At 42.4% G+C, this 23,203-nt stretch overlaps 1 protein-coding gene and 1 long non-coding RNA gene across 2 annotated transcripts in view; one reads left to right on the top strand and one right to left on the bottom strand.

The window, feature by feature from the left end:
* The window catches only part of FOXO3 (forkhead box O3), a 126,569-nt gene that overhangs the window by 5,432 nt on the left and 97,934 nt on the right, over nucleotides 1-23,203 (bottom strand). Inside the window, exon 3 of the mRNA XM_003986453.6 lies at nucleotides 14,193-15,628. Within this exon, the coding sequence (XP_003986502.2) occupies nucleotides 14,228-15,628 (1,401 nt within the window). The 3' untranslated portion in view covers nucleotides 14,193-14,227. The remainder of the gene's footprint in view (nucleotides 1-14,192; nucleotides 15,629-23,203) is intronic.
* On the top strand, nucleotides 2,651-11,439 carry LOC123385506. Its single transcript, XR_006598153.1, has 2 exons — nucleotides 2,651-3,649; nucleotides 11,191-11,439. It is a non-coding gene; the product is annotated as an uncharacterized LOC123385506 (long non-coding RNA).

Raw genomic sequence — 23,203 nt, 5'->3', positions numbered from 1 at the left:
CTTAGGAATTTTTTTTTATATTAAGAATCTGCAGAGAAAACGATTATAGAACACACACATATACGGCCAAAAAGCCCTCTCACAAAACATCCCTTTAGCAGTTAACAACTTATTATTATTTTGCCTCCAACAGTCTTCAATGGTGACGCACAAGAGAGGTCCTCTCAGAGCATCTGAATTTAGTCTTATCAGACTTCATGTGACCCCTGAGCCCAGAAAAGTTAAAGGATTAAAAAAAAGTACTCATAGAGATGTAGCTAAAGGAATCGACAAGGCTGACCTCAAGACCTAAGACCTTTTGTTTATGGAGACAGCGTCAGCTGTCGTGGTAGGGAAAAATGGCTCTCAGCTGAGAAGTGGATAGAAAAGTGGTAGTGAAGCAACAGGAACTCACGATCTTCTCATCCGAGAAGGCAAGCAAGTCACGAAATATGCACCAGTATGCTCACGCATTGCAGACATCTACTTCTCCCCTCTTTAGAACAGGTATTATACTAGGTTCATTTGGAATTTTCACAAATGTACTTATGACTTCAGTCTCTTCTGTGGCTGGACTGGCTAGCAATCTTACCTTTCACTACCAATATTCAGAAGGACAGCAGGGCCTAGTGTTTATGATGTTACATACCTATGGTCACAATTACCCTTGTTATAGCTCCAAACAGAAGTACTTAGGTTGTTTTATCGGAGGCAGTGACAAGAACGAAGGGAAAAAAGGCCCCCTTTCCCCACCCAGCCAGCTTCCCTGGCTGATGGATTTTTTTGCTTTGTAAAGGTACTAGACAATATTATCCCGGACTTGTTGATTTCACAACATTAAAAAAACTAAAAGAGGGGCACCTGGCTGACTCAGTCAGTAGAGCATGTGACTCTAGATCTTGGGGTTGTGAGTTCGAGTCCCATGTTGGGTGTAGAGATTATTTAAAAAAAAAGAAAAAGCTAAAAACAGATACCAGATCTAAGTATCTGTGAGGAATTTAGCCATCTAGGGTGAGCCAGTTCTATTCTAGCTACTCTGCCTGGGACCACTGAGGCGTGAATGGACAGAGGTACAGACAATATTCTTTGGAAGGGTATTTGGTTTCTTCCTTCAAATAACACTTAATAAACCACAGTCTAACATCACTATGCAATTAGTTGTCAGGGGACTACGGTCCCCAGGTGCCAAGGGAGAAGCTATAAAGCATTACCTAATTCAGACCCCATCCTGGTTCCCTCCGGTGTTAATTATTCAGCCATGGAAACCAGTGCATACTGGGAAGGTGACATAATTCATTCCCCAAGTACAGAGGCAGAGCATGCAGCTTGCTCTCATGCTGGAGCTGGGTCAGTGTAGGAGGGAAGAGGGCAGAGGGCACCTATAACCCTCAACATGGCATCATGCTAAGCAGAACAGGGCATCGGCCCTGAAACCAGGGGCAGGAGGCCCACACTGGGCAGTCTAGAGCAACAACCCACAACAATCCCCAGGCCAAATACACATTCCGTCATCACAAAGCCCAGAATCTTCTGGGAACAGTTATCATTAACAAGGCAATGCACTGATCAGAACTCTTTCCATTTCTGCAGAATGGGTTGGGGCCCCCAGTGGCACTAAGTCCTGGTGCTCCCTGGGGGTCTCTCAGGCAATGCCTCCCAATCTGCTCAGGAAACCCCCTGTGCTTAAAAGAGAAGCCAGGAGAGGAGAGGCCCAGGTTTAGAAGAAGTTCTCACAAGGACAAATGTAATAAAGAAATTTCACTCCACAGGACATAAAGGTGACTCTTCTCTGCAATAGAAAGCAAAGAGATTGTAAAATATTTTGAAAACATAAAGAAATCAGATAAATGTTGAACAGAAATACAAGCATTCTTCTAAAAGGGACACCAAATCACCATTCACTAGGAAGACTCTATGATTAAAAATAGTCACAAAGAACACAGCTCCTTATCTGCCTTAGATTTTTAGCTGTTCTTTAGTGGCTCACTGTTTGCACATGTTTATCTGACTCTATCAATAACCGAAAAAATAGATGAAGCACTTTAAATGATGACACCAGCTCCCGAGCTGGGAATTTAATGATGCACAGGTTGGGTACAAGTTTCGTAGGTTTCAATGAAGCTCCCCCATTCTTACATTGTTTAAAGTAAGACATTTAAGTGAACTAAGGTTTAAGTATGCTGATGCTAAGTTTAAAAACACATCAGATTAAGCAAAACTTTTGGAAGGAAAAGGAAGCATACAGCTGAAGAGAACTGCAGCTATCATTTTGCAGTTACTGGGCAAAGGGCCAACTAAGAATAAATATGAAAATGTTGTCCTAAAAGAAAAGAAAGTGTTGCTCTGTCCCATCAGTGACTTTAATAAGGAGAAGGTCCCTTCTCTCCCCTCTTCCTGCCCAGTAAGTTTGAAATCAGGCTGTTAATGCAAGGAAAATGAAATGGAGAAGCCAAATGATGAGACCGGTTCTAAAAATATCTATGGATGCTGTCATCTGGTCTCTGGTGAGAGTAAGTCCCTCTATAATCTTGGCATCTGTAGGGAAGACAAGTTTCTGCCTAATTATCACCACTAAATCACATGATGTTCTAAGAAAGGGCAACGCCTCCAAAAAACTCTACACAAAACATAACAACCCCAATCAACTTTAATCTGGAAATAAAACATAAAAGTCCCTACTGCTGTCCTCCCACAACATAACTCCACTGTGACAAATTTGGATTTCTCAGTAGTGTTTTCATGTTTTTGGCAGAGAGGAAAGGAATAGGACCCCAATACCAAATCCGACATGGAAGGAAAACGAGCCAGTAGCATGCAGCTCGCACACCCACAAATCCGGGAAGGTTATCCACTGCTTTCCTAGCTAAAACGCAAGATGTTTGGAGGAAGTCTGCCTGGAAAACACAAAGTGAAACACCACTCTCCCCACTCTTTAAACATAAACTTAATTTAAGCCAAACCTGCAACCCCCAGGATAAGCTGGGGATTAAATATGGAATATTTAGGACAGAGAAGGAAATGAATCAATGCTCACTCGATCTGACAAGGAAACCTCATGTGGAGTTCAGAGAACAGGTGAGGGCTTCAGACTATCTGAATGTTTCCACTTGTGAGGAGGGAACAAAGAAATGCCTGCCTGTCACCATCTCTGCTTTGTCCCCAGAGGGATCTCCGGGATACCAAATCCATCACGAGCCACAACCATCTGCCACCATCCACTGAGGCTTTTGTAGCTCGTGTCACCCCTGGAAAAACAGCATTTCTCTGCATCTTGGGCTAGGCAGCCACGTCTCATTTGGGAGTGACAAAATGGCAGCAGATCCCTTGGAGCCCATCCTCACAGCCCAAATGTGGAGCAGCTCAAGAACACACTTGATGGACCCAACACTCTGGTTTAATTTGGTAATTTTTCAATATCTTCCAGGTTCGAGTGGGAGATGAAGATGACTTATGGAAGCACCTGAGAACCAGCCTGGTGGTCACCTGTGATAGCAGGGACCTGGCGGATTACAACCCAGCCGTCTGCCTGTGATGCTGGCCAAATCATGCCGTCCTCCACGACTGCCAGGGAAGAGGAATTAGGAGGTGCAGCTCTACAAAAATACATTTTGACAAATGCTGTCAACTTGCCACTTTTGACATTGAATAATTTATGAGAGAAACAGAACAGGTATGGAAGTTTGGTCAGGCTAGAGGCCAAATTTGTATTGTTTGAGGAGCCTCACTTAAGGAAAGTCAAGTTCCTAGGAAATACAGCCTATAGGCTCTGATGCTTTTTTTTTTTTAATTTTTTTTTTTAACATTTATTTATTTTTGAGACAGAGAGAGACAGAGCATGAACGGGGGGAGGGGCAGAGAGAGAGGGAGACACAGAATCGGAAGCAGGCTCCAGGCTCTGAGCCATCAGCCCAGAGCCCAACGCGGGGCTCGAACTCACGGACCGCGAGATCGTGACCTGAGCCGAAGTCGGACGCTTAACCGACTGAGCCACCCAGGCGCCCCTCTGATGCTTTTTAATGGGCAAGTAAATATTTATAGAGAAGGTGGGGATGTCATAGGAAAGCTTACTATAAGAAGCTTTTTATGGCAAAGGTAATACTGGAAAGACACTCAGCTACCCATGCTATTCCCAAAAAAAAAAAAAAAAAAAAAAAAAAGTTCAGTTTGTGTAAAAGCTTGACCTGTGTGAGCACTCCTTTCTGCTACATCCCAGTAATTCCTGGGTTCTTCAAGGGGGCAGGTGAAGCCTGTCTGTGAAGGCTGGTGAGAGTCCGCTGACAAGCCTTTCCCTCCAGGACACTTCAAAATCTGGACCTAGTGTGGACTGCCCTCCACGCAGCCTTTATGCTGTACTAATAAACCACTGAAGAAACAGGAGAAGGAACCACAATCCTAGTGTTTCACAGCTGAGGGATGAAGGCAGGGCTGACCTGCAGAGAGGCATTGACTGTCCTGTGGCTTAAACTGCAGGGATTGTTGATGGTTAATATACGTTTCACTGAAGAATGTCCTATCTCTGTCTTTATATTGGGCAGAGGTTATGTTAGTCAATAGCCTTTATGCCTCCAGGGTCGAATATGGTGATTACCATGGCAGAAATAGGATACATATTAATTTACCATTGACAGCAAAGTTGTAGAGATTTCATATTTTCTTAAGAGTCTTAGATTTTCAAACCACATAGCATAGCATGTAAAATTTGTATTACATCTTTTAAAGAATCGTTTTAAAGGCAAAAGCCTTTAAGTGATGTTTAGGTCTTTCTGGACTCATGGTTATGTAACCTTAATTATAATATCCCCAAAACTTAGCTGGCAGAGACCTGTGGGCTCAGGCTCCACTGTCCTCACCTAGGCTCTGTTTCCCACTACTGCTGATGGGTTCAAACCCTCCTCACCCGATGGTCAGGTTCAATCACACTTTGCCTGGTTTGCTTCCCCCACGTAGGTGAATCAACCCATGTGTCGAGAGGAGTCCTCCAGCCCCACCTTCCCCAGGCTGTTCACTACTAAACTCCTAAGCCACTCACCTGGCACTTAATTACATAGTGCTCAGACGGTTACTTTTTTAGACCTTGAACTCCCAATATGCTGAATTCCTTGAAAGCAGAGCAAAATCCCCAAATCGAACACTTATGGAGCACCTATTATTTTAAAAGCAGTATCTTAGACATGGTATTTGCCCTAAAGAAGCATAATATATAAAATTTTCTTGATGTCCTAAGTAGACTGGAAAGTTGAAATATAGAATACGCACAAAATAAATGTTGGCTGAAGAAATGAATGAACATCCTCCTGGAATAGCCCTCTCTTCCCCTCTGCCAATTCAAATACTTAGCAGCCTTTAAATGCTACAAGCTTCCATGAAGCATTTTAAACCTACTCACATTTGCTCAGACTTAATCTTATTTCAGGCAGAACCTACTGCTTGTGGGACAAAACATAGAATTTTAATGTCCTTTTCTGGGGAGGATGACTTCTGATTAACTTTCTAAACCCTGTGTTTCTTATGAAACCACCTAAGGATCAATACAAGGCACACTTTTAACATTCAACTAATTTAACAACAATTAAAAAACCTAAAATAATAGGGGTGCCTGGGTGGCTTAGTCAGTTAAGCGTCTGACTTTGGCTCAGGTTATGATCTCACGGTTCATGAGTTCGAGCCCTGCATCAGGCTCTTTGCTTACAGTTCAGAGTCTGGAGCCTGCTTCGGAACCTGTGTCTCCCTCTCTCTCTGCCCCTTCTCCCCCTCACTCTTTCTCTCAAAAATAAATATTAAAAAAATTTTTTTTAATTTAAAATAGTATTTAATATTTACCTCCTCCCATCTTTTCTGTACATCCTACCATACACATCCTTTATTACCAGCCTCCAAATTAACATCTTCCTACTCTCTCAACTTGCTATCAGCGCTTTAGTGATTCACCACTTACAAACGAGAGGGAACTGTCATCCAGGAAGAAACGCGTAGAGCCATAAACCATGAGCTGAACACCACGTGTTTATGTTTGCCTGTGTGACTTCACTGCATTTAGTCGCTGGGGGTGGGGATAGTTGCAGGGGGAGGGGTGCAGCCATCCCTTCAGTCTGGGGCACACTAGATCCCTGGGACTTGGGACTGCAAATGTAGGTCTAGCGTGCCAGCCCATCTAAGGGTTCCACAACTAGGTACTGAAGAGAGCCGACTCCAAAGTCCTCTTTTCCTGCTTTAGATATACAAGGTTTTTAAGATAATCTAATTTTTCCAAAAGTGATTCTGAAACTGAAAACACAAAACGAGCTATTTTAGTTCCACAAATAGTCCACCTGTAAGGTATGACAGGACATGCAGGTGACACAGGTGGTGGCCAAGAAGCAACAATTACACCAGCACAACAGAAGAAGGAAACCAAGAAGGGAACTGAAAGGAAGGTCTCAAGGGTGGCTCCGAGATTAATAGAGACAAAGGACCATCCTAAGGTCAACAGTCTGGCCAGGAGTGTAGACTCCAGGAGTGAGGCAAATCCACACGTTGTGCGGCATGGGTGGCCCTCCTCTCCCTATGCAGCCTACTAAGTGCCTGCAGCTCCCTTCCACGGGGTCCCCCCCGCCAGCAGGCAACCTGGGTTGAGCGGGGCTGGACACAGAGTGCTTTGGCTTGAGGCATTCAGGCAGTGGGAAAGGGCTGACTTATAACAGGTCTACCAGTCAACACATATTTTCTGATCACTTACAGATATGTTGGGCTGTACTGCTTTGTGATCATTTCTGAACATAAAATGACCAATGGAAATTCCAAATAATTACAATGGCACATATACATGGAAACCCACTGGAAATTAATTTAAAATTTCAACCTCAGAACCTCTGGCCTTCTCTTCTTGGCCGTTAAATTCCCTTAGGGAGTCAAATCAAACACTCCACACAGACATGAATACTTTAAAAAAAAGAAAATCTTAACTATCCAGACTTTTCTTTCATCAGAGAGAAATACACAGAGGAGGGAGGGGAAGGGGGAGACAGGGAGAGAGAAGACATACTGATATACAAACCTTCAATCAAACCAACACTGGCAATTAACGTTTTATCCTTCAGAAACAGTGGAATTATTTTCTGAGGCTTCCATGACCAAATAATTCTCATCGTTTAATAAATGAATGTCATAGGGGCGCCTGGGTGGCGCAGTCGGTTAAACGTCCAACTTCAGCCAGGTCACGATCTCGCGGTCCGGGAGTTCGAGCCCCGCGTCAGGCTCTGGGCTGATGGCTCAGAGCCTGGAGCCTGTTTCCGATTCTGTGTCTCCCTCTCTCTCTGCCCCGCCCCCGTTCATGCTCTGTCTCTCTCTGTCCCCAAAAAAATAAATAAACGTTGAAAAAAAAATTTTTTTTAAATAAAAAAAAATAAATGAATGTCATAGATTCTTAGCAAAAAAGAGGTTATTAAAAAAACAGAAAACCTAGAATTACAGAGTGCAGTCCCATCTATTACTGGGAAGAGAAACAAAACACAGCACCTGCACCCAAGTGCACAGCGGTTCTTTAGGGAGTAGTGTGCTTCAGTTCCAGTCTTGGTCCTGCTTCTTTGGGAGGAAAGCTCCCGGATAAGAACAGCCCATTTTCTCTGGGTTTTCACTGGAAGAGATGGTAAGGGCACAGCGACCACATTTTCGGAATCCCAAATTGTGTCACATTAGCCAATAGGGGTAAACCGCCAGCCCCAGGGGGTGGGGGTGTCTATGGCCAGACCTCTGCCAGCACCAAGTTATTTATTGTGGGGCAACCTTGGGGATTTCGGCCCTCAAGACAGCCCTAGGAGGGCTGGAACAGCTCGTTATTTCTCTGCATGGCTTGGGATGGGCTGGCAGTGGGAGAGGGATGATCAGATTTCTAGGCTCCCTACCAGCAGGAAGAGGCCACACTGAGGGAGCAGGGAAGGGGGAAGGCGAGGCTTCTCCCTCAGCAGAGCGCTACCAGCCCTTTGAATACTGATTGGCACCCAAGGAAAGCCAGGATTTCTCAGACAATCCTTTAAAGTTGCTAAGGGAGCATTTTAGGTACCACATACAAACCTTCTCATTCCATCTGCATCAGAAGTTCCCTAACAGAGGGCTGTTAGTGAAACAATAGCTTCTCTCACAGGCACCTCCAAATTGGTAGGTGGGACTTCTAGGGAAAAATCACCAAAAAGGTTCACCCAACAGGCAACTGCTATACCTTTTTAATAAGAAAATGGACTGGTTCTAGTTTATTGAGGAATGTACTCATTCTTTCTGCCAACAGTGTAACACTGGCTTGCTTGGCTGGCTCCTTTATTCTGTATTAACCTCTGGAGCCATTTTAAGTAACAATAAATATTAAATAACTTTTTAAAAAGTTGCCAAAGGACATTAGCCCATGCAAGAGCTCTGTGGGATAGGTTTCCATTTTAACCTCAGGTCACAGATAAGCAGAGGAGGGACTTGACTCAATGACATATAGCCATGAAAATGGAAGCCTGCTACAAATCCCACAGCCCCTCTGCCGTACCACACAGACAATACTTAACTTGGACTGGGTTGTAGGGAGGCTTTTTAAATCCACAGTTCCCATCACAACAGAACCCCAGGGACAGTGAGCTGAAGTGGGTAGCTGGCTCATGTCTTTAGGGGTTTTCTTAGAACACTGGTCCTGGTTTCTTGAAGAAAAAGGATTTGACTCAAAATATCAAATGAATTTATGAAACCCTGCAATCCTATCTACAAGGCTCATAACATATATTAAAAAGTCTCTGAGAGAAGAACAGATATCATATGTTTTCACTCATATGTGGATCTTGAGAAACTTAACAGAAGTCTGTGGGGGAAGGGAAGGGGAAAAAATAGTTACAAACAGAGAGGGAGGGAGGCAAACCACAAGAGAATCTTAAACAGGGAGAACAGAGGGTTGATGGGGAGTTGGGGGAGAAGGGAAAACGGGTGATGGGCATTGAGGAGGGCACTTGTTGGCATGAGCACTGTACGTAAGTCAATTTGACAATAAATTATATTTTTTAAAAAAGGCTCTGAGAAACCCTGCTGGAAACATCGAAACATCCCTATTTCACTGTTTAACATGGTAGTCCTCAAATTTGACCACAGAATGCATTTTCTACATAATACCCAGGAATACCTTGAGGATCTGTATTCTGTGAAACACTTTGAGAAACACTCATTTACAGGATCTCTAAATATCAGAAGTATTACTAGTTTTCATACCAAAAAATGTTTTTAAACAAATTTTTTTTTTACCATTTTTAAAAGCTTATTTATTTTATTTGGGGGGGGGGGAGGGAAGGGCCAGAGGATCTGAAGCGGGCTCCGTGCTGACAGCAGAGAGCCCGATGCAGGGCTCAAACTCATGAACCACAAAATTATGACCTGAGCCAAAGTTGGACACTTAACCAAATGAGCCACCCAGGCTCCCTTCAAAACAAAATTTTAACTCATTTTAGTTTTTGGAACTTCAAAACAATTTAGAAGATGGGGGAAAGCAATGTTTTTTTAAATCAAATGAACACATTAATAAAACCAGGGTGAAGTGGGGGATGCCTCTTACAAAGTGGGGATTCTCCACCGTGGAATGAAAATCTAGCATTAAAGCATGCATCTCCAAGTCGGAAAGAGCAAGCAGTCAGCAAACATCCTTCTCCCCACCCCAGGAACAAGGCAGCCCCCTGGCCAATCTCTCCAGTGATAACACAGTAGATCCCGTCAAGGTCCTTTCTCCAGTTTCCATACAGAAAGGGAAGCCTTATGAGAAGCATATGTGGCACCTGGGGGAAGACTGTACTTGAGAAGATGTTATTTTTTTAATTTATGTATTTTGAGAGAGAGAGAGACAGAGAGAGAGAGAGAATATGAATCTCAAGCAAGTTCTGTGCCGTCAGCGTAGAGTCCAACGTAGGACTCAATCCCACAAACCATGAGATCATGACCTGGCCGAAATCAAGGGACAGATGTTAAACCGACTGAGTCACCCAGGCACCCTGAAACTTTATAAGATATTGAGTATTGAGCATTATGAACCCTGGAAAAAGAAGCATTTAGTGGGAGCTTAAAGTTTACAAGAATTTCCAGTAGTAATTCAGGTGATTTTCACCCCATTTATTCATGCTCCACATAAGCTCTGTGGCCAAAGAGACCGTCCAGAAAGCCATTTATAAATGCAACTGCTTAAAGTGAGAGTCATTCAGGCTCTGTCCCTTTGCCCAGGAAGAGCAGCCTCAGTGCTGGGTATCACAGCTTGCCAGAGAAAAGAATGTATGTAAGGAGTATACCAGCCTCTGCACAGAAAACCCCTTTTCACAGCTATGTCAATTTTCCTTTACTGTTGTCAACGCTAAAAGGATCCAGACAGCCATTCTCTCAATGAATGACAGTTCAGACTGCAGGCTCTTTTAAAGGTAAGAATAAAGATCCCTGCAGATGAAGAATTCTTGAGGCTGGCATATTGTAACCAAAGAGTAGACTACAGTCACAAGTGCAAGTAACAGGGTATATTCTCCATGCAATACCTACAGATTCATATTTATCATACATTATACTGCCTAACACAGAAATATCTACATCAAGAAAAAGATCATGACATAAATAGCCTACATTGTCTGTATTTGGTCAGAATTAGTTCTATTCCCCAACATGAATATGTAACAGATCACAGCATTCAAATATTAGTTCAACAAGTATCAAAGATTTGCTCCTTTTGGAAAGCAGCCTAAATATAAATTCTAAATGGCCTCCAGCACTAGATCCTGCTGTTTTCACACGAGTATACCACTGTTTCTTTTTAGTTCTGGATCATCACGTATCTCTTACTAGGGCCACTTTGTGGAAAGAATATTAGAATGCGGAAACATTCTTTCTTGATGTTTTCCATTCTTTATCTCCAAGTAGTTTAAAACTAAATACTGGGCTGTTCCCTAATGGGGTCTCCAAATGTCAAAAGGTGAAGATGAATGAAGGAGCTTGTGAACTTAGGCATCTTTTGACCTCAAAACTACAGTGAGGTCAAGGCTGCTTTCCCACTGAGAGGAGACCCACGTCAGATACAGGAGGGCTCCATAGAAGCTCAGCGTTGCAACCACCACACTAGCTCACAGACAACTCCACTGCCAATTTCAAAGTATGTGCACCACGCTTTATAGAGAAGAAAGTGCCCTTCACATCCCAGTAGCTGGCACTCGTAAAAAGGTATCGTTCTTTTTTCTTTTCCAGATAGACCCACAGATCAAAGGATTTTACACATAGTCTAAGATGAATGACGTGTGTGTGAAACACCCAGCCCTCCAAAGAAGCACCTCTCCACGGCTCTCCAGAAGGACTGTCAACTGGACAGAGACGTTCCGTTTACTCCACAACTACACAACTGCAATTTAGGGCCATGTGACCCTCAGTTTAGGCAGGAAAGGAGTTTGGAGAACACCATGGCGACTTGTTTAAAAAAAAAAAAAAAAAAAGCCAAACCAAGAAAGCTATTCTAGAACAACTCTTGGGAAGCTGGGGTACTTCATTTGGGAGAAGAGAGGTCTGAGGTTGTGACTTCAGGCCTGTTCTGTGAATTTAAGAGTCTTCAATAAAGTGATAGACACAAGATAAGTTTAAAGGTAAATATACTCCAGGTCACATGTGCTCCTGGCAGTTTAGAAGAACAATTCATTCCAAAGCAATATGGAAATCCTACACCTAGAAACCAGACTCCCTCAAAGACCCCATCGTCTTTAGGATGCTTTTTCTCTTGCTCTGATCACATTGAGCTAGTTTACTTTCAGGACATTTTTGGTGGCTTTTCATTTTTAAATGAAGAAATATCTTCTCAAAAGAAACTCCCCAAAATGTTGTGAGAAAAAGGTGACTAAATGATCCTAAAGCTCCATTAGGGCATAATAAAATGCATTATCCCAAAAGTGGTTATTTATTATTCAAATAATAATTCATTAAACATATTTTTAAAATGTAAGTATTTAAATCTCCCTTAAAATATTTTTATACAATCTTTTAGAATTATACATATACAAGAAAGGTCTGCTATTCAACTAAAAAGAAAACCTACACTTGAAAAATTACACAAAAATTGATACTACATTTTCTCCTGAACTCTTTTCAACAAATTAGAAAGTGGGTCTCCTTTACAACCCTACCAAAATTAAAATTTACTTGTGTCATTAGAAGCCACAATCACATTCCACTTCTTAAAGAAAAACAAACTATCTATTCTTCTAAAAGCCAAATGTCTCTATTTCTCAAGGCAAAATCTTCACAGTCTGAGTTCTGGTACTGAACTGGCTGGCATGCAAGTGTGTCACCCTATTTAGCTTCCATTACAGTCTTTTTACCATCTCAAGGGCTATTAAATGACTGAAAACAGATGTCTGAGTCCCATTAGGGGCCCGCTTATGCCTGGGAAAGCTGAGAAGCTGCAGCACCGCAACACTCTTGACACTCCCCTTTCTACAACTACCTCGTGAGCTGCAGTGAGGTTCACCATAGGGGACCCTTGTAATTCCTTCACCAGGGCAGAGGGTTAAACAAGGCTCCGGGTTTTTATGGCTTTGAATCGCATTTCCCTTTTACACCATGTAAAGAAGGGTGTAAGGAGCTTACTGAGGTTTTTTAAAAAGAGGAGCTGGGGCACAGAACAGACAGAGCTCTTGAACATGGGTAGGGTCTGGAGGCACAAACCTGTCAGCAGAATACCCCAGTGCTCATGTTACTTCTTAAGGAGAGTTTTGGGGCAAGCTTGTGTATTTCTGCTATGCTGGCTTCAGTTCAGAGCACTTCCTATTTTTTTCTACTTAGAGAAAATTAGGGAAAACTATCATGGTTCAAGCCATTCAGGAAATATGGATTTTGGGTCCAGCTGTGTGACCTTCAGCAAACTACTTAGCCTTTCTGGGCTCTGTGCTTACTCTTCTATCAATCAGTATGTTTACTTAATTACACCATACATATTTCAGCCCACTGCAGTTTTACAAGCACTTCCATATACTTTGGTGCATTTGATGCTTAGAATAACCCTGTGAGAGGTAACAAAGGGGCTATTCTACTCATTTTTATAAGAGTGGAAATTGAGGCTCAGAAGCTAAGTGGCACACCCCTGATAGTGGCCAGAAACTAGCAGAAGTGAAACTGAACCCTTGATTTCTGATTTTAATAAAATGCTTTTCTTACCACATCATGTTATATGATCCTTCTGGTTCCAACAGTATTAAAAAGCCACAATTTAAAAAAATCTCTTCCCCCTTTTGCAACTCACGTCACTGTTAGGAACCTGACCTCACTTACACGTTGAGGAACAAGAAGCACATGACCAAGTGCTCTCTTTCTCATTCACATAAAAACGGTTTCCAATGTAATCTTTTGCTCTCTAAATGCTTGTATGCTGAACGCTAACTCATAAACATGATTAGTCCTATGGTGAAGAATCTAACAGATCTTGTTTTTTTTTATTATTTTTTATTTTTTTTAATGTTTATTTTTGAGAGAGACAGAGTGCAAACAGGGGAGGGGCAGAGAGAGAGAGGGAGACACAGAATCCGAAGCAGGCTCCAGGCTCTGAGTTGTCAGCACAGAGCCCGACATGGGGCTCAAACTCACAGACCTCAGTGAGATCATGACCTGAGCTGAAGTCAGATGCTTAACCGACTGAGCCACTCAGGCGCCCCTAACAGATCTTGCTTTTGGTGGAAATACTCATGCATGAAAGAGTCCAGAATATATATTCTACAGTTAAATTACAAGTACCTGTGAATTGTTACCTCACTGGAAAAACATGGAAGATCGACAAAGGTGGTGTTGGACCTGAGCATCTAAGAATGTCTTCTGGGTGGGTCCTTAACCTTGAAGTTTGTGTGACCTAAGGTCTCCCTTCCTCCCCCCTTTCCATTCTATCCTCATCCATCCATCAAGTAGGGAGACCTGTATCATAGGTAAGCGAGGATGACTAGATACAAAAAAAGAAAAAAAGAATAGAATGAAATATCTGAATATGTGTATGTTCTTTTTACTGGCAGTAAAATTCCTGAGCTGTCAGCAAACTGCGGAGAGGGGCACCTGATGGCCCTGACTTGGAGGTGAACAGGTTGGGAGCCATGTTCCGTGTACCACTGCTCCATGGTTCTTGATTTCTCAATGTGGAGTAAAGTTCAAAGTAAATAAAAGTCAGCCTCCCCCCAATTAACCACACTTTGTTATTAAATGCCATAGCATTGGGCACTGACCTGCTTTGCCCACTTCCCCTTTCCTCAGTGATCCTTCAGCCTGGCACCCAGCTCTGAGATGAGGCCTGCTTAGCACCAGTGAAGTTCCCCACGTTCAAACCAACAACATTCTGTGTGGAGATGAGGGAATCAAAATTAAAATCCAACCCATCGGCATCCATGAGTTCACTACGGATAATGGACTCCATGTCGCACTCCAAGCTCCCATTGAACATGTCCAGGTCCAAGTCGCTGGGGAACTTCTCGTGGCCCACGACGGGAAGGTTTGCACTAGCTGAGTACAAGGAGGAGCCTGAGAGAGAGTCCGAGAGGGTTTGCATAGACTGGCTGACAGGAGATTGCTGCTGGTGTTTGACTGACCCAAGGCTGCTGGAGTCGCTCAAGCCCATGTTGCTGACAGAATTCGACAAGGCACGGCTGCCACCGAGAGCGCCCTGGGTTTGGTGCTGGTGGTGGAGCAAGTTCTGATTGACCAAACTCCCCTGGTTAGGCTGGGCAGCAAAGGACATCATTGGGTCATTTCGAAGCATCACGTTCCGGCGGGAGTTCTGGGCAGACACAGCGGTGCTGGCCTGAGACATCAAGGGGTCTGACTGGGTCATCATGACATCGCTGTGGCTGAGTGAGTCTGAAGTGAGCAGGTCCTGGAGTGTCTGGTTGCCATAGTGTGACATGGAAGAGAAGGTAGCTGGCTTGTTCTCTTGGATGGTCTGCATGGGAGACTGGCGCAGGGAATTCAGAGACGAGGGTCCAAACACCGTGCTATTGAAGGAGCTGGTTGGAGAGCCCAGGCCGGAGCCCTTGGCGGTGTATGGGAAGCTAGAGCTCCGCTGCATGAGCCCTCCGGTGGGCGATGGCTGGGACGATGGGAGTGTGATGTTATCCAGCAGGTCATCCATGAGGTTGTCAGAGAGCCCATCATTCAGATTCATGGTGCCCGCCATGTCGGTCAAACGTGGTAGTTCCACGGTGCATGGCTTACTTACAGAGGGTGACAGGCTAGCTGAGCTGCTGTAGAGCATGGGGGAGAGCGGTGCATCATCATCCTGGACGTCATCCAACTCCGTGCTTGCCAAGATGGGTGACAGGCGGCCACTGACCGTGCTGGCATTGGAATTGGTGCGTGAGCGGAAGTCGGTCCACGCATCCAGCTCATCACTGCTGCGTGACGTGGGGCTGCCAGGCCACTTAGAGAGCTGGGACGGACTGTCATCTGCTGACTCGGGGGCTGTCTGCAGGGCTGCCTTCTTCTTGGCTGCACGGCCACGACTCTTGGTATACTTGTTGCTGTTGTCCATGGAGACAGCCCGCCGCCGGGGTGCCTTCCCGCTCTTCCCCCCATCAGGGTTGATGATCCACCAAGAGCTCTTGCCAGTCCCCTCATTCTGGACCCGCATGAAACGGCTGTGCAGTGACAGGTTGTGCCGAATAGAGTTCTGTGGAGAGAATGGAAAATGCAGAATATGAGACAAAATGGACCAAAACTAAGCAGCCAGAAGTAGTTAATCAGACTTATTTTTAAAAGCCTCCTTAGTTTTTGGAGGATTAAAAAGAAAAAAAAAAGATAAACATTTGTATGATATGTTCCCCACCCAGCTCGGAACAATGACAACATTGTAAATGGCCAATTGTGGTATTTAGGAGGTGGGAGATGGTTTCATATCCAGGAGATGCTGGAAATGTATATGCTCAATGACATTGTTTTCCCCAAATTCCTAAGTTTTGTTGTCCTTTTCTAGAATACTATTTCCTACACTGAAGTTCACACTTATATAATTTTATTACCACAGCACTCTTCCATTTTGCAACAAACCTCCCTGGCTCTCTAAGGGTAATTAATCACTCAAGGGGCTACTCTATTTTCTTATGGTTCCCTCCTCCACTAGTATAAAGGCAGCATCTACCTTTTCTTAATCACTACTATAAACTCAACTGGTGTGAATTGTTACCTATCCTTTCTATAACTCCATCTCTTCCTGCCATAGTTTCATACCTGTCTGCCAGGTATAAGAAAAAAAAAAAATGGTGGGGTGCTTGTGTGGCTCCGTGGGTTAAGCATCCAACTTTTGATTTCAGCTCAGGTCATGATCTCATGGTTCATGAGATCGAGCTCCATGTCGGGCTCTGAGCTGACGGTGTGGAGCCTGCTTGGGATTCTCTCTCTCTCTCTCTCTCTCTCTCTCTCTCTCTCTCTCTCTCTCTCTTCCTCTCCCTCTGCCCCTTCTGTGCTCACACTCTTGTTCTCTCTCAAAATAAACATTAAAAAAAAAAAAGAAGAAGAAGAAAATGGTAGAGTAAAATTTGCTGAGTTGACAGAAATAGGCAAGTTGCCCATTCAGAACAATTTCAAGTAATTTATATAGATATTTCCCTTCCAGGCAATGCAGTCTGAGCATAGTAACTTCCTTCCAAAGAGTTCAGTCTGGAAAGGAGGGAAAAAGTAACTTGACAGTAGAGAAACAAACACTATCTCAGGTGATCGAGGTCAACATCAATAGGGCTAAGTCATGTTGATAATATGTACTCTTGATATGATACGATGAAAATGGTACCCTCTTTTGTAGTCTTCCTTCTAAAAACCATCACCCCAGTCTAACTATGAGAAAAACATCAGACAAATACCAATTAAGGGACATTTAAAAAATGTCTGTTGCATACTCTTCCCAACTGTCAGACCCACAAGGAATCTAAGGAAGAACGATGATTAAATGTAACGTAGCAACCTGGACAGGATGCTGGAACAGAAAAAGGACATTAGGTAAAAATGAGGGAGATCTGAATAACGTATGGACTTCAGTTCATAATAAGGTATTAATATTAGTTCATTAGTTGTGGCAAATGTACTAAACTTTAAGGTAAGATGTTAACAACAGGAAACTTGATGTTGGGATATGAGAACTCTGCAGTAGTTTTCCAACTTTTCTCTACATTTAAAACTATTTCATATTAAAGGATTAAAAAAAAAGAGCAAAATATCTTTAAAATCCTAACAACTGCAGCCATCTTGCAAGATCTTCCTCTCAGCTTGGTAGATAAGCTTGGTTGGCTGGGATGACCTAGATCCAGTCCTATCTCTGCAATGATCAACCATGTGACCTTGAGCAAATCAATTAATCTGTCTGCAACAACTTCACTTCTCTATCTTCATTATAGCCATAACAACATTCAAACCATCCCTCCCTGACAGGGATGATGTAAGAATGACATATGGTAATATGCTTTAGGAACTGATCACTCTACCAAGTCAGGGTGTTCTTATTGCTATTATAAAACACAGAGTCCATGGTGGGGAGAGCTCATCACCTGATGCGGGCTCATTCTAATCTATAAAATGCCTCATGTGCAGTAAAAGAGAGGAGTTGATTGTCTTCTCCACATCTGGAACAGAAACTACAGGACAGATGAGTTTTTACTCACAAGTTAAAGACAAAAAGTATTGCCTTGTGCAGTATATGAAATACAAACAATCCTAGAAGTTCCCATAGTTTTTAAAAAATTGGCAATCACCACTGTATTTATGTAGAAGATACAAATACATGTGTTCTACCAGAATGTTTTTAGAACGCAGAAAGTGGGCAGGATTTTACCATAAGTAACTCAAAATACTCAGTGATTCCCATGTATGTGTTCCTATGTAAGGAGGGCCTGAAGTTCAGGTTGGGCAATGAACATGAACAACCACGGGTCGTAAGTTGGCATTTCTATGATATGCCCATAAAGACACAGTTGAGAGAAAAAAAAACAGGCAACATAGTGAGTATCTGATAAGACGAATGTTGCCCAGGAGACTATATACTCTGATTCCCTTTTACTCTTCTGGTTTTTAAAAGAATAATGGAAACCAATTTGACAATAAATTTCATATTAAAAAATTAAATAAATAAATAAATAAATAAAATAATGGCATGTCTACTAATGGTTCAGAAATTATGTTTCTTTAAAAAGTAAAACCCTTTAATAAAACAGATTCAAAGCACGTTCTTAAAATTCACTCTGTAGGGTTCAAAAAGGTGCAAGGTGGTTCTACTATCTGAGTACTCAAATGACTAGATATATTAAATAAAAAACTTAAACTTCTTGGTGAAAACAGGAAGGTTCTGAAGCTATATGGGAGCAATGTGGAACCCTGGCCAGGCCCCTTTGCTCTAGGTTTTGGAATGAGTTCATATAACACCTAGGATTAATAATGACCAATCTTAAGTATCCTGTTATCCCCTCTTTAAAAAGCACTTGAGGGGGAGGGAGTGTGCCTGGATGGCTTAGTCTGTAACATCAGACTCTTGATTTCGACTGAGGTCATGATCTCATGGTTCCGGAGTTTGACCCCGACATGGGCTGCTATCAGCACAGAGTCTGCTTGGGATTCTTTCTTTCTCCCTCTCTCTCTGCCCCTTCGCCATTCACGGGTGCATTCTCTCTGAAAATAAATAAACTTAAAAAAAAAAAAGCACTTAGAGAATAGTATTTTTTAAATGTATTTTTATTTTCACCAATTCCAAACCAACTACAAAAAAAAAAAAAAAGGAACACTTTACAGAATTCCAAAATGCCCTACATGAACTTTCTAATAGTCATCTATTACTACAACTCTAAACTTCAACAATGTATATGTATAATTTAACAAAATTTCAAGCTACAATTGGCTAAAATTTGGAGACAGAAATTAAGCTTCTGTAAGGATATGTGGTAAAGGGGCTGGAATACCCACATTTAGGACCAGAAGCACAGGACAAGATGTCAGGGCCCAGAGCCCTGATCTTAAGGGTGAAGAAATGAGAACCTGCCTAATTAGAGCACTGCCAGTTACTGAGCCATAGCTTTTAAATTCATGGTCTCTAATCCTTATAATAAACCTGCAAAGTTGGTATCAGTGCTCTCATCATCTATATGAGGGCTCAGGCTGAGAGATATTAAATAACTTACACCAGGGTCACACTGCCTATATAACCCAAAGTGAAATTTGTTTTCCGTACTCAAATCCAATGCTTTTACTATATAACCTTTCACAGGTTTGTCACCAAATTATTTAGAAGTCATCATTTAACCTATTTCTGTTAACATTTTAAAGAAACATTTAATAAAGAACAAGGATATAAAAGCACAACTTTATTACTGTAATTCTGTTTATGAAATAGGGATAATAATTTGATGGGTCTTTCCTAAATTAAAAATAAACCTTTTTTTAAAGAAAGTCTTTCAGAAGAACTGACAAGAAAGTGAAGGCTCACACAGCCCATGTTTGTGTTTCTTTACTAAGGAGGCCATGATAGCATTCCTTCTAGGGAGAGGGCAATGGTCACCATACCAACCAATGTTAACTGTCCTTAGGTTCTGAAACAAAACCTGACTTATTAAATCGGTGACTAGCTTCAGTTTCCACTCTTTGCTCTACTCTTGTTTTAGAGATTATTACTAGCAGAATGCATGCCCTTAGGCATATTACCTACACAACACTCAGACAGGTTTTTCAGGTTATATGACCAAGACAACACAATGCCACCACCATTGTGACAGTCCCCTATCTCAGGAGCCTCTATACATATAGGCTGGCCAGCTTCCCATTTATAAAATCCATAATTCATTTATAAAATCCAAAGGCCAATAAATATGGTCCTTCTGTCCATTTCCAGTTCAAATGCTCCCTCATCCTAACAAGGTGGATTCCAGAAACAGATTCTGGTTTTCCTACAGGTCATGATTCTAATCAGTAGTTTCTCTACCTACATTTTGGGAAAGCAGGAAAAGGTAGGTAGGTAGGTAGGTAGATAAATAAATAAATGAATGAATGAATGAATGAATGAGTGAATGCCAGATAAAATGTCAGGAGTATGATGTTTCCCCACACCTTCCCTGATAACAAAAGTTAATGGTGATATGACTTCTGTAAGATTTCAAAGGGATGATACTCCTTCAAGTCAGTCCCAGAAATGAGAAGTGGGATTTCTAAAAACAGGCCAACTGTAAAATCTCATGATCTATCATTTAAGTTCTCTAAAGACCTCTATATTATGGTCTGTAAATTAGTTTCCGGTGTACTGTATTTTATTTATTTTTTTAAAGTTTATTTATCCTTTTTATAATCTCCTCACCCAACGTGGGGCTCAAACTCACAACCTGGAAATCAAGAGTCGCATGCTCTTCCAACTGAGCCAGCCAGGTGCCTCCCTACTTGTATTTTAAACTATAAAAACCGCCATTAAAAATATTCTATAGTTTTCCACTAATTCATATACCATACAAAACAGTTTATATTTCTAGGATTTTACATTAGTTTGGGGATTGGGAGGTGAAGTAAAGGAAGAATGGCTGGGGTGCCTGGGTGGCTCAGTCGGTTGAGCGTCTGACTTTGGCTCAGCTCATGATCTCACAGCTCTGTGAGTTTGAGCCCTGCATTGGGCTCTGTGCTGACAGCTTGGAGCCTCTTCGGATTCTGTGTCTCCCTCTCTCTCTGCCCCTAACCTACTTGCATTCTGTCTCTGTCTCTCTCAAAAATAAAATAAAACATTAAAAAAAAAAAAAAAAAGAATGGTGTGACAAGACTAGAATTAACTTTTCTAATACTTTATAAGGCAAGCCATTGTTAATTGGCTGAAGTACTAAGGATGTGTTTTCCTTAATGTTAACTTGATACGATAAATATTAACAACCAAAAGTCCTATTGCTAGAGCACAGGCCATTCTGTCATCACACTTACTAAAGGAGCCACGAAGCTACACTACAACCTCAACCCCAAATCATGTGAATAGTTCTGGTTATTTAAGTTCACTACTAAGAAATCCAGATACTGGAAATTATAGGAAAGCAAACATTTTCTAGGAAGAAACTTTACTGTCAGGGACAAATATGCCAGTTTTTTTTCCAACCTGCCCCAAAGATTTAGAGAATCCTTAAAGCATCTCTAACACAATGTGTCTGAAGAGAGAGCAGAGAGAAGAATACTCTTCATCCCATTTTATGTCAATGCTCTCTTTTACAAAATGATTTACACCCAAGCAAGCTTGGGACAGAAATGCTTTTAGATGCTTTCGATGGAGTTAAATAGGAAGAGATCTGGAAAACCTGTGTCCTGTGTGATTGCAGCGGTATTTAGTGGCCTAATCCTTCAAGGAGGTATGTGCAGAAGGTGTGTGAAGGAGGTAGTATGAAGGAATTCGATTTCACACTCTGGGCTGTGGCCCACAGTCAGCATGAGATTTCTTTGCTTGGTTCTCCTTGAAGAAATTAGCATAAAGATGACTGTACTTATCAGAATCTGGTAATTATTTTTCTTGCTCTCCTGAAAGGCAGTTTTCTACTGTAAGATACATTTATTACTAATATTAAAGTGCACATGGTCACTACATATATGCCAGCTGATTGTGAAGACACATGGACCCAGAACAGATTAGGTTAGGTGTCCAAGAGAAGCTGCCTGAAATGACCAAGTATTCCCCACTGGAACTTTACAAAGTGGATAATTCACACACACAATTTAAGGTGGCTAATGGAGGTGGGGCAGCATGATGTTGAAGGAAGAGTACAGACTCTGATGTCAGTCAGGTCCGAGCTAGAATCCTGGCTCTGACATTTGTCCAATGACCTTGGGCAACTGAGTGAACCTCAGATGCCCCTTTCACAAAATGAGGATAAAATTACCCTCTCTGCCTAACTCTAGGATCTTCGGGAAGGTTAAATGAAATTACGCATGCAAAGTACTCACTGAAGTGCCAAGCACAAAAGAGGCTCTCAACTGTCAAATCCCACATACGGAAGCAGTGACATCAGAAACGTTCACTTACTGTTTTCCGAGCATCGTATAATTTAAGCCAAAAGGTGAGAGGGCGGCTCCTTCCAGGAAGATTTCAGACTCTTAAAAGTATTTCAAAGGTGCTGTGTCAGTCAGGAGTGACTGGTAATTTCCTAACTGTTGCTACCCTATGTCCACTGCAGCCCCTTCCAACCCATGTTTACCTTGTGGAGACTGTCCACTAACCCAGACACCAGCTGCATGTGCTCCCCCTGGAACACAGAGAGGGTTTTGTCTGGAAGCAACATGTGGTATCAATTTATCTTTCTCAGCAACGGCAACAAGGAATCCACTGACTTTAAAAATAAAAAGGGAGTTGTGTAATTTAACTCTTAAAGGCCCCTGCCTACCTTCCATTTTATTTATTTATTTATTTTTTGAAGACAACCCCTCCCTCTCTTTTTTTGTGCTGTCTCAAAAGTAGCAAAATGAGAGCTATGGCTGTCAACCCCTAAGCCAGACCCACTGCTCCCCACCAGGCAGATTGCAGGCATCCATCTGGTCCTTCTAAGGGATTTCAGTGGGGACAATCTGCAAAAGATTGCTTTTAGACACAATATTCATCTACCTTACACATAGGACCAGCATTTCAAGTAGGTCTCACTGCTTTGACTTGTGGGCAATGACAATTCAGAACGAGGCTGCCAAATGCCTGAATTCTAATATATGCATCTCCTGAGCAGTCGATGATAAAGGTCACGTGAAAAGCCCAATGAAAACCACAAGTCACGAGGAGACCCAGGGGGCTGGGTGCCACTGCAGAGTAATGCAAAGATACAGCTTTAGGAGAGGGCCTGGGAAGTGGCCTTTGATTTATAATGACAGGCTCTTTCAAAGGCAGTTCTCTGGACAAGGCCCTGACTTCTCTTAAGTATTAATTCTTTCCCCTGGCTGCCCATTAGAATCACCTGGGGAGGCTTTACATACTCCTGCCCTACTCCCAGGGATTCTGATTCAATTGGTGTGGGTAAGGCTAAGGTAGAGGTGCATTTTTAAAGCTCCCCAGATTGTTCTGTGCAAGGAGAGCTGAGAATCACTGGAATTTCCCCCTTGCCTTTCCAGTGACTGAGACTCTGAGTCCAACCTAACCGTCCCTAGTCTTCCCAGGTCTGGGAAGCAGAATCAGTGTTTTCTAAGTTCAAGTTCCCACCACTTAGAAAATAAGGATGAGAACTGGGCCTATAGAATCAAGCTGTGATTATATGTGCAGAGTAAAACAGAGAGA

The sequence above is a fragment of the Felis catus genome, chromosome B2 (assembly GCF_018350175.1).
Source record: "Felis catus isolate Fca126 chromosome B2, F.catus_Fca126_mat1.0, whole genome shotgun sequence".
NCBI classification, from domain to species: domain Eukaryota; kingdom Metazoa; phylum Chordata; class Mammalia; order Carnivora; family Felidae; genus Felis; species Felis catus.
This window is presented reverse-complemented; position numbering and strand designations above follow the sequence as displayed.